This window comes from Bubalus bubalis, chromosome 3 (assembly GCF_019923935.1).
Source record: "Bubalus bubalis isolate 160015118507 breed Murrah chromosome 3, NDDB_SH_1, whole genome shotgun sequence".
In the NCBI taxonomy this organism is placed as follows: domain Eukaryota; kingdom Metazoa; phylum Chordata; class Mammalia; order Artiodactyla; family Bovidae; genus Bubalus; species Bubalus bubalis.
In genome coordinates this window covers 53024561-53037070 of record NC_059159.1, presented here as the reverse complement: position 1 = coordinate 53037070, position 12510 = coordinate 53024561, and the positions used below count along the sequence as shown (strand labels likewise).

Below are 12510 nucleotides of genomic sequence, written 5' to 3'. Positions count from 1 at the left end.
CGCGACCCGGAGTGATTCTTTTCTGACGTGGGCTTTCTAATTACGTCAGGCCTTCCTGAAGGCTCTCCTTGAACAGCCTTTTGTGTGGGAACGACGGCAGAGGCACTGGCGGGTTTCCAAGCTTTCTCCTTTATAGGGCCGCGAGCCGGACCACAAAGCTAGGTGACAGGAGCCCGCGCTGGGACCTCCGCAGGCTCCTACCGGAGCGCGCCTGCGTGCCGGAGCTCCTTTGTTGCTCGGCGGCCGGAGTCCGGCTGCGCGTGCGCGGTGGGCAGGCGCCGACAAGTGCGCTGCACCGCGGGCGCCGGCTGGGGGCGAGCAGACCTCGAGCAGCCGCCGCTGCCGCCGCCGCAGCCGTTGCGACCGTATCAGCGGAGTTCAGAGGGCCAGGCGGCGGGAGGCTTCCTCACACGGGGGCTGAGATGTCGTCCACCGCGGCTTTTTACCTCCTCTCCACCCTGGGAGGGTACTTGGTGACTTCATTCTTGTTGCTCAAATACCCGACCTTGCTGCACCAGCGAAAGAAGCAACGATTCCTCAGTAAACACATCTCTCACCGCGGAGGTGAGAGGGGTCCCCAGAACCAGATGGCGGAAGTGGGGGAGGCTCCCCCCACCCTATCCCCCGGCCCCGCGACTGGAGCTGAGGCTCCTCGGCAAAAGGCAGGCGGGTGGAAATACGTGTGAATCTGAGGAAGGATGGGCGTGTGTGAACTGAGGGTCCCCTGGAGGTAAAGACAATGTGAAGGGGAGGTCTCCTGAAGGAAGGAGAGGTCTCCTGAAGGAAGGAGAGGGTCTTGAAACTGAGCCAAGGTGGGAATCTCTTGGGGGCAGGGAAGTCAGGGGTTCTCCGAAGGAGAAAGGACCGGGGTGAGAATGAACGGTAGATGGGAGGCTTCTCGGCGAAGGGAAGGATAATCGCGGGGTCGCTTCCCTGCAGCGGAGGCACCAGTGGGGAGCCCCGGGCCAATCCGCTGGTACCCTGCCGGGGGAACCCGGGAACAGACTTGTTCCGAGACAAGCCGGTGGCGAAGCTTGTGGGAAGATGGGGCGAACTGCTTTCCAGGGCCGAGGAGCTGCGAGAACGTGGAGCGTGGTGCAGCCCGGGCACCCACAGTCCCTGGGGGCCGGTCCCAGTTCTCCACCTCTCCATCCCTCCTCCTGAGCAGGGTAACTGAGAAGAGGGGGAATCCAAGTTCCCGAGCCGGGGACACTTCCCAAGGTCACAATTAGAGCTTGAGCTGGACTGGGACAAGAAACGGGGGTGTCCTGATTCCCAAGGCTTCAAACCTCGCACCTATTTTTTTTTTCCCCAACCCCACCTTGCACCCCAGGAGTGACGTGTGGATTTCCAAAAAAAAAAAAGATTGGGTTTTGTGACAGGACCGTATTGTATGAAGACAACAAAGAAGTTTCTTTTTAAACAGTGCCTTGCCAGAAGGAACCTATGTAGTTCCCCCTCTCATTTCTCAGACAGCAGGCCACATCTTTGCCTCTTCATTATTGTGTAATAATGTGCTTTTATTTTCATTTCAAGTATGATGTATAAGATGTTGTAAGTTTGGATTATTTCATTCAGTTTTAGCTGTTCTTTAGAGCCGAATGTTAAACTAGGTTAATATTGCTTGGAATTTACTTGAAATGGTAAATTCTAGGAGTTTACAGTCAAAAATTTAATTTAGTACCATGACTCCTTTTGTTAATAAAAATGGGCCAGGAATAGTCAGTCAGTCAGTTCAGTCACTCAGTCGTGTCCAACTCTTTGCAACCCCATGAACTGCAGCACACCAGGCCTCCCTGTCCATCACCAACTCCCGGAGTTTACCCAAACTCTTGTCGATTGAGTCGGTGATGCCATCCAACCATCTCATCCTCTGTCGTCCCATTCTCCTCCCACCCTCAATCTTTCCCAGCATCAGGGTCTTTTCAAATGAGTCAGCTCTTCGCATCAGGTGGCCAAAATATTGGAGCTTCAGCTTCAATATCAGTCCCTCCAATGAACACCCAGGACTGATCTCCTTTAGGATGGACTGATTGGATCTCCTTGCAGGCCAGGAATAAGGTTTTAAATATCACAGAAGTACCTTTGCACGCTGCTGTAAAATCTGTATAATTTTATCAGTTAAACAAACATAGGACTGCCCAGGTGGTCCAGTGGTTAGGACTTGCACTTCCAATGCAGGGGGTGTGGACTGAAGCGACTTAGCAGCAGCAGCAGCATGCACTGTGGTGCGCCAAGAAAGAAAAAAAGAAGATAAACAAAGTACTAAAGAGTGACTTCAATGGTTATGCTAGTCTCCCACTCATGAAAACTATCAAAGATTTTAAGGGATCTATCACCAGCTAAATGACATGTTAGTTCTTATTTGGTTTACCTGTATTTTAATAGATACAGAAGTAAACTGTAGGTAAAGCCAAAAAACAACTTTTGTGTTTGAGTTGTCCCTGTAGAAATATTTTCAATGGTAGTAGTCCTACTCTGGAGATAAGCATTACCTACTGCTTTTAAATCAGTAAATCAGTGTTTACTGATTAAAAAAAAAAAGTATGCTTACTAAAAACCCAAATCAAAACAAAATAAAACTAGGTCTTCTTAAAAAGCTTTCTAAACTGTCATTGTGGGTGATCTAGATTTTATTTCAGAAGAAATAATATTGTTAACTCTGTAGGATATGAAATCTGTGTACAGTCCTGAAGCACTTAGTAAGTTCCTGTGTGATAGTGCTTAATATATTTTTTGTTGAGTATGTATATCAAAGAATACAGTTGAACCAGAGTGATAGAGAATATATTTACTAAAAACCACTTTGGAACTCAAGATAGTAAGTTTCTGGAAAATAATAGACTAGGAAGCAGTCAGCTTCTACTTGCTTTTTATTTTTCTCTTGGACACTGGTAATAGCAAGTGGTACTATCTGTGCATATTTCTCCATGCATATCATCAACATTTGGTCTAATTCTCTATCATCCTAACTGCAGATAACTTATTTCATGTAACCCAGCTGTATGACCACTCCAAGATTGAGACATTGATCATGAGAGGTATATAAAGTATATACACCTGAATTGCTTTAACTTAAAAAAACTGTTACTGTATACTGTTATGTCTCTATAAAAGCATTATCACCTGAGTCAGATTCTGGATCTATAACTAGTTAACCTTGGGAATAAGCTTTAGTTTTAGTTTCCTTATCTATAAATGTAAACCATTTACCTTGCTTCCCTTTGGGTTGTTATGAGGATTAGGTGTACAGAAAGCACTTTGAATACCATGAAATTGTTTAGAAATGTAAGCATGGATACATGGAGTCACATTCATATTTTGCAATAGAACTTTGAGTTGAATGAGGAAAAAATGAGATCACCAGTGTACTTAATGTTTTCAAAGTTTAATGAACACTTTTGCTTTTTGCTGATTGATTGTCCTTGAAAGTAGAAAATGCTTTGTTTTAAAAATTAAATGGTATAGGCCTGCTTTGTTCTTACCTAGGTAACACGTAGGTTGTATTGCATTATATTGTGGTAGGATATCTGCTTCCCTTATTAGACTGTGAGTTCCTCAAGAGCAGATTTTAGATTTTATTAATGCTTGAGTCTCTAGCCTCTAGTACAAATTGTAACCTACACTTAAAATAATAGCTTATTGTCTGCTAATTATCTACTTTGTGCTAGGTACTTTCCATGTGTTTCCTAATCTATTTGTCCAAAGAACACTTTTTGTAACTACAGTGTATTGATGAACCCACTTCAGTGTTCTTGCCTGGAGAATTCCAGGGATGGAGGAGCCTGGTGGGCTGCCGTCTATGGGGTCGCACAGAGTCGGACACGACTGAAGCGACTTAGCAGCAGCAGCAGCAGTGTATTAATGAAATACCAATAAGATCAAAGATGTACCCTTTGGATTAAATCAAGAGCAAGCCATACTCTCAAAGGCTATTTTTATTGTTTCTCAATGACATTGTGAATTTTAATAATATTTTTGACAGTTGCATAAGTAATTCATGTTCATTGTATTAATAGAAAATTTGGAAAATAATAGAAATGAAAAAAGAAAAAGTAGTTCCTAAAACTCACTATCAGTAGACATAATCTTTGTTAACATTTTGAAGTACATATTTTAAGTACATATTTTGAAGTATGCCCTTTTAATATATATTTTTAAATATATCCTTTAAGTACATATTTTACTACCCTTGGAATCATACTATATATATACTTATTTCAGATGCCCACTAAGTTAACTAGAGTTAGGATAGCAGGGAAATAACTTTCTCATACTTCCTAACCTATTTCTATGGGCCAATTAAATTAAGCAGTAGGGTTTACTAGGGTTCAATGGCAAAAGAATTAAAAAAAAAAAGTCAACTGATAAAATCCTCACCTGACCTTTTAATCTTTCACCCATAGTTACAAGGCAAAGTATTGCCCAAATCTGGGCATTTTGGCACAGATTGATTTAGCAGGTGATAAGTTTGAGGGTAAATATTGCTGATGGACACTGGTTATTTCTGAGTCCTAAACTTGAATTCCTCAAGGAGGAAATTGAAGCATCTGTTTGAGTCTCAGAGTGTCACTAGAAGTAACATTCTGCAGTTGCACCCTGAAACATGTTCTGCACGGCAGGGTATCAGTTCTTTTCAGCTTCTCTCTTTTCTCTGCATTCCTGTTTTCAAGGAGATCTTCCTTACTTGTCAGTGAAGACTTTTTTCCCAACTTGCTTGTTCCTACTGATATCTTGCTAACAGTGGAATCATTCATCCTTTATCTTCCCAGATGGCATTAGTGGTAAAGAACACACCTGCCAATGCAGGAGATGTAGGAGATGCGGGTTCCATCCCTGGGTCTGGAAGATCCCCTGGAGAAGGAAATGGTAACCTACTCCAGTATTCTTGCTGAAGGATCCCCATGGATAGAGGAGCCTGGCAGGCTACAGTCCATAGGGTAACAAAGAGTTGGACATGACTGAAGTGACTTAGCATGCACACATTTTCCTGCTTAATAAAGTAGACTAAAATGTACACAGTTATTTTCAGCAATGGCTGTGCGTATATATTAAACTGTATACATATATCTTAAACTGTATACAAACTTAGAAAAATTGAATGTCGTTACAGAAAAATGTGAAAGTATAATCAGATAGATAGCAAAAAACACATTGAAAAGAGCACACATGAGGTGATTAGTTGGTAAATGCTGCCACTGTATCAATATATACTTTGAATATCATCCTTCTGTGCTACTGATGTGTTTAAATTTTTTCTTATGTCTGCAAATATAAATCTCGCTGATATTTTCCCTAAAAAAAAGAATTCTGCAGTGTTCCAGGGATCCCACATATTGAGAAATGTTCTTTTGTATATACCATCTCTAGTCCTTAAATGGAGAAGGCAATGGCAACCCACTCCAGTACTCTTGCCTGGAAAATCCCATGGACGGAGGAGCCTGGTAGGCTGCAGTCCATGGGGTTGCGAAGAGTCGGACATGACTGAGCGACTTCACTTTCACTTTTCACTTTCATGCATTGGAGAAGGAAATGGCAACCCACTCCAGTGTTCTTGCCTGGAGAATCCCAGGGATGGCGGAGCCTGGTGGGCTGCCGTTTCTGGGGTCGCACAGAGTTGGACACAACTGAAATGACTTAGCAGCAGCAGCAGTCCTTAAAAGCTCTTTATACTCTTACAGCAATCATATATACTGTTTCCAAGGTGCACTATAAATATTGAATTAATGTGTAAGTTTAGAAGTGAAGGAACTCAACTTGGTTGCTTGATTTATTGAATAGCTCCTTTTTAAGTTAAGATAGGATGATGTCTTCCAACATTAAAATATTTTATTTGCACTAAACTGTCTTCTCCAGTATCAGAAAATATTTAATTTGGAAGTTCTTTTGTGGCTGGAACACATTGTCATGTTTGTCACTGGTTTTATAAACATCACACACATATAGCATGTATACAAAAGATGTTGATGATAGTGGTGATTGGAGGCTAACTGTAAAATAGGTCTAAACAGGTCTACAGTGTTTACTGAATGTTTGTTGTTGTTGTTTAGTTGCTAAGTTGTGTCTGACTCTTTTGCGACCCCATGAATTGTAGCCCACCAGGCTCCTCTGTCCATGAAATTTCCCAGGCAGGAATAATGGAATGGTTTGCCATTTCCTTTTCCAGGGAATTTTCCCAATCCAGGGATCAAACCCACATCTCCTAAGTTGGCAGGAAGATTCTTTACCTCTGAGCTACCAGGGAAACCTTGTTGAATGTTTACTGGTATGTAAAACATTTGGGAGGTAAAAAAGGAAACTGAACAGATATTTCTTTCCTTTTCAGTATTTACATCTAACAAAAAATACAAAAGAGAATGTTTCCTTTACTTTTCCTATCCTAACAGATATTAACCACTCACAAAGTAACTATGAAGCACTATAAAGAGGAAAAATTAACACTGAATGAATTGGAAGGTATAGATTTGTATAGTGTTGGGAAGTGATGGTTTCTCAAAGAAATAGAAAATATGAACTGGTGAAGAGGGAGGCAGGAGGACATGAGCAGAGAAATTATAAACAAATTATAGTAGAACAGCATGTAAAATATATTCTCATTCTCTTCTACATTTCATAATTAATTAAAAATTAAACTTGTTTCCATGTAGAGTGGTTATTTGCAAAGTCAGATATTAAGCCAGACATCCCCTGCTTATTGAAGGAAAAGAAAAATTAATAGCAAACGTGCTTTATGAATGATGTTACGATAATTGGCAAGAGAAGAAATTCAAACCATTTCATGAGAGAAGAGCTATCACCAAATAATTCCTTAGAGAGGAGTGGCAGACTTTTAAATTAGTCCCTTAGTTACTCCCCAGGCTTTCACCATACGAATCTAACAAGTAATTTGTGGGTATTATCGTTGTGGGATTTATCTTCAAGCTTTGCAAGCAAGTATAAGAATATGGAAATAAGTGACATTAATAATTTATTTGTAAAGCTAAAATAAAGAGATATATGACTGCCAGCATAGAAACTGCAGCATAGTTAGTAGTAAAAAGAGTGGGATCTGAAGTCATACTGCTTATGCTTGAATCTCAGTTCCCCTTGTTGGCTTATGTGACCTCACCTAATCTTATTTCTGGAGATAGTAATGCTTGGCATGATTGTGGGCATTTTAATGAAATAATGTAGAGAGCACTAAGCACAGTATCTAGCTTCTCTTAATTATTAATATCTTGACCACCTTTTTAATATTTTATTTAGTACAAGCTATTTCATAAACTTATAAAGTAGATCAGAAGTCTTAAGTAGTAATGTTTGCATACTTAAGGTTTTTTTTTTTTGCTATAAGGAGCTCATGATTTCAGCCACAGTCAGCTCCAGGTCTTGTTTTTGCTGACTACATAGAGCTTCTTCATCTTCAGCTGGCTCACATCATGAACTCCTTTTTCAAAATTCAGGCTTAAACTGAACAAAGTAGGGAAAACCAGGAGGCTATTCAGGTATGACCTAAATCAAATTCCTTATGATTATACAGTGAAAGTGACAAATGGATTCAAGGGATTAGATCCAATAGAGTGTCTGAAGAACTATGGATGGAGGTTCGTAACATTGTAAAGAAGGCAGTGGTCAAAACTATCGCTAAGAAAAGGAAATGCAAGAAGGCAAAATGGCAAATAGCAGAGAAGAGAAGTGAAAGGCAAAGGAGAAAAGGAAACATATACCCATCTAAATCCAAAGAATAGCAAAGAGAGATAAGAAAGCCTTCTTCAGTGATCAATGCAAAGAAATAGAGGAAAACAATAGAATGGGAAAGACTAGTGATCTCTTTGAGAAAATTAGAGATACAAGGGAACATTTCATGCAAAGATGGCCACAATAGAAAACAGAAATGACAAGGACCTAACAGAAGCAGAAGAGATTAAGAAGAAGTGGCAAGAATACAGAAAAGAACTGTACAGAAAAGGTCTATCATGACCCGGATAACCATGATGGTGTGATCACAAATGACTAGAGCCAGACATCCTGGAATGTGAAGTCAAGTGGACCTTTGGAAGCATTACTATGAACAAAGCTAGTAGAGGTGATGAAATTCTAGCTGAGCTATTTCAAATCCTAAAAGATGATGCTGACAAAGTACACATATTGAGTGCTGCACTCAGTATGCCAGCAAATTTGGAAAATTCAGCATTGGTCACAGGACTAGAAAAGGTCAGTTTTCATTCTAATCCCAAAGATGGGCAATGCCAAAGAATGTTCAAACTAGTGTACAGTTGTGCTCATTTCACACGCTAACAAGGTAATGATCAAAATCCTTCAAGCTAGGCTTCAGCAATATATGAACCAATAACTTCCAGGTGTACAAACTGGATTTAGAAAAGGCAGAAGAACCAGAGATCAAATTACCAACATCTGTTGGATCATAGAAAAAGCAGGAGAATTCCAGAAAAACATCTGCTTCCTTGACTACATTAAAGCCTTTGTGTGGATCACAACAAATTTTGGAAAATTCTTCAAGAGATGGGTATACTAGGCCACCTTACCTGCCTCCTGAGAAACCTGTATGAAGGTCTCTGCTTTTTATTTTTGTTAAAAAAAAAATATATATATATATATATATTATACATATATATGTATATATACAAAAGCTTTTCTACTACACCTGATAAAGGCTTGAGAAAGAATATAAAAAAAAAGATGGGGAAATTGGAGAACATAAACTAAATGAAATGGGAGCACTCAATATGAAATAGAAAAAGTGAAACAAACTAGGTAAAAGTAAAAGATCATCATATAATCCAGTTGTTTTTAAACATGACTGCTCATTAGAAACATATGTGGAGCTCTGGAGAAAAAAAGCAATATGTGAGCATATGTATTTTTCAAAAAATTTCAAGATAATTTTGATATGTATCTGGATTTTAAAAAGTGATTATAGGTTTTTCTATTAGATCCTAGCTTTGGTGATATAGAGTTCTATTATTTTTCTGTTGGCCAGTCATGATATTGTTACATAATCACAATAGTAAAAGATGTTTATCAGTTTTTACAATCAATAGCCAGACAAAAAATAAAAGATAATTACAATTGCAAGCCATAATGGAGACATGATTAATTTAACAATATAAAATAATTGCATACAATTTGAGGGGATCAAGCAGAATGATGTGATAAGTGGAAGTGCATACATGCACATGTTTTCATCCACCCAGTCAGTCTGTGTCTTTTGGATGGTGCATTTAATCCATTTACGTTTAAGGTGGGTATTGAAATGTATGAACCTGTTACTTTTTTCTTAATTGTTTGGGGTTTATTTTATGTTCTGTAGGTCTTTTTCTTGTTTTTCCTGCCTAGAAGAGTTCCCTTAGCATTTGTTGTAAGGCTGGTTTGAATTCTCTTAACTTTTGTTTGTCTGGAAACCTTTGGATTTCTCCATCAAATCTGGAGGAGAGTCTTGCTGCGTAGAGTAGTCTTGATTGTAATGTCTTCCCTTTCATCACAGTAAATAGATCATGCCCTTCCCTTCTGGCTTAAGAGTGTCTGTTGAGAAACCAGCTAATAGCCTGATTGGAGTTTCCTTGTATGTTATTTGTTGTTTTTCCCCTGTTGCTTTCAATATTTTATCTGTCTTTAATTTTTGTCAGTTTGATTATGTGTCTCGGTGTGTTCCTCCTTGGGTTTATCCTTCCTGGGACTCTGTGCTTCCTGGACTTGGTTGACTATTTTCTTTTCCATGTTCAGGGAGTTCTTAGCTATTATCTCTTCAAATATTTTCTCAGGTCCTTTCTCTCTTCTCCTTCTGAGACCCCTATAATGTGAATATTGGTGCATTTAATGCTGTCCTAGAGGTCTCAGTCTGTCTTCATTTCCTTTCATTGTTTTTTTATATCCTCTTGTGTGGCACTAGCAGTTTCCACCATTCTGTCTTCCAGGTCATTTATCCATTCTTCTGCTTCAGTTATTCTGCTGTAGATTCCTTCTAGTGTATTATTCATTTCTGTTTGTTTATTCTTCAGTTCTTCTAGGTCTTTGGTAAGCATTTCTTGCATCTTTCAACCTTTGCCTCCATTCTTTTCCCGAGATTTTGGATCATGCAGCAGTAGCAGTAGCAGGATCATCTTCACTATCATTATTCTGAATTCTTTTTCTGAAAGGTTGTCTATCTCTACTTCATTTAGTTGTTTTTCTGGGATTTTATCTTGTCCCTTCATCTGGGACATAACTTTCTGCTTTTTCATCATGATTAACTCACTTTCTGTAATACAGTTTTTGTTTTAGCTGCTGTGAGACTGTGCTTATTGCTTCTTCTGTCTGCCCTCTGATGCATGAGGCTAAGAGGCTTGTGTAAGCTTCTTGATGGGAGGGTCTGGCCATGAGAAAAACTGGGTCTTGCTCTTAAAGCAAGATGGGCAGAGCCTTGCTCACTAAAGCGCTAATCCAGTTACCTCCCTCCCTGATAGTTTTTTGGTCTGAGGTGACCCAGCCCTGGGGTCTACAGGCCCTATGGGAGGATTAATGGTGAAGTCCAAGAAGGCCAAGGGGGACCTTCCAGTGCCTCCATTCCTGTGGTGAGCCCCTGCTGACCCGTGCCTCCACAGGGGTCCCCCAACATGAGCAAGTAGTCTCCTGTGAGGTCACTGCTCCTCTCCTCTGGGTCCTGGTGTGTGCAAAATTTTGTTTGTGCCCTCCAAGACTGGAGTCTCTGTTTCCCTCCATCCCCTGGAAGAGCTCTAATCAAATCCCGCTGACCCATAAGACCAGATTCCCTGAGAATTCCCAGTTCCTTTGTCAGATCCTCAGGCTGGAAAGCCTGGCGTGGAGTTCAGAACCTTCGTAATAGTGCGAGAACGTCTTTCGTATCATTGTTCTCCAGTCTGTGGGTCGCCCACCCCGCGGGTATGAGATTTGATTTAATTGTGATTGTGCCCCTCCTACTGTCTCCCTGCGGCTTCTTTGCCTTTGGACGTGAGGTATCTTTTTTTAGTGGGTTCCAGCATCCTCCTGTCAGTAGTTGTTCAACAGCTTGTTGCAATTTTGGTGCTCTGGCAGGAGGAGATGAGTGCACGTCCTTCTCCTTGGCCGTCTTGAACCAGAAGCCAAGGTCTCTGCTTTTTTAACAAGCTGTCTAGGTTTGTCATAGATTTCCTTCCAAGGAGCATTAGTCTTTTAATGTCATGGCTGCAGTCACTGTACACAGTGCTTTTGGAGCCCAAGAAAATAAAATGTCACTTTTTCTGCTTTTTCCCTTTCCATTTGCCACAAAGTGATGGATCAATTTGGAAACAGAAGTAGATGTTTTTCTGGAATTCCCTTGCTTTCTCTATGATCCAGCAAATGTTGGCAATTTGATCTCTGTTTCCTCTGCCTTTTCTGAAGGCAGCTTGTACATCCAAAAGTTCTCAGTTCATGTACTGCTGAAGCCTAGCTTGAAGGATTTTGAGCACTACCTTGCTACCATGTGAAATGAGTGCAGTTGTATGATAGTTTGAACATTCTTTGGCATTACCGTTCTTTGGGATTGGAATGAAAGCTGCCTTTTTCTGTGGATTCACTCGCTGGTCAGGGAATAAGACCCTGCATGCCACAATTGAAGATTGTTCATGCTGCAAGTAAGACCTGGTACAGCCAAATAAATAAATATTTAAAAAGATAATTGCCTTCAAAAAGCCTTGTCAGGGTTCAGGTGGATGTACTAGAATTTTTTAAAATTATGATTTAGAAATAAAAGCTTTTTACACAGCGTGGGAAGGAGAGAGAAGAATGAATTGAGAAAGTAGTATTGACATATATACATATTCATGGGTAAAATAGATAATTAGTGGGAAGCAGCTGTATAACACAAGGAGCCCAGTCTGGCACTCTGTGATGACCTAGAGGAGTGGGGTAGGATGGAGGAGGGAGGCTCCCGAGGAGGGGGATATGTTTATAATTACGATGGATTCAAGTTGTACGGCAGAAACAAGCCCAACATTGTAAAACAGTTATCCTCCAATTAAAGAAAAGAAATTTTAATAAAAGCTCTTAAGAAAATTTTAGGAATGGCATACATGTAGTAGCACTAAGCTGAAACTCCAATACTTTGGCCACCTGATGGCAAAGAGCCAGCTCATTGGAAAAGACCCCGATACTGGGAAAGATTGAAGGCAAAAGGAGAAAAGGGCGATGGAGGGTGAGATGGTTAGATAGCATCACCAACTCAATGACATGAACTTGAGCAAACTCCGTGAGATAGCGGAGGACAGGAAAGCCTGGCGTGCTGCAGTCCATGGGGTCGCAAAGAGTCACGATGTAGCGACTGAACAACAGCGACAATAGCACTAACCTTAAGTGTACAGCTTCTTTTTTTTTTAATGTATGTGTACATCCAAGTAGCCATTACTCAGATCAAAGTACATAACTTTTCTAGAATCCCATAAGAACCCCTTCCCCGTCTACCCTCCTCCATCGCCACAGGGGACCACGCCTCTGACTTATCTCATTGTTGACTGTTTAAGACCGTGGTTTTCAAAGTGTGGTCTGTAGAATTCT

General features: G+C 40.6%; 1 protein-coding gene across 1 annotated transcript in view; it reads left to right on the top strand.

Moving 5' to 3' along the window:
* Window positions 1–263: 263 nt before the first annotated feature.
* The window catches only part of GDPD1 (glycerophosphodiester phosphodiesterase domain containing 1), a 50757-nt gene continuing 38510 nt past the window's right edge, over window positions 264–12510 (top strand). Inside the window, exon 1 of the mRNA XM_006045481.3 lies at window positions 264–564. Within this exon, the coding sequence (XP_006045543.1) occupies window positions 423–564 (142 nt within the window). The 5' untranslated portion in view covers window positions 264–422. The remainder of the gene's footprint in view (window positions 565–12510) is intronic.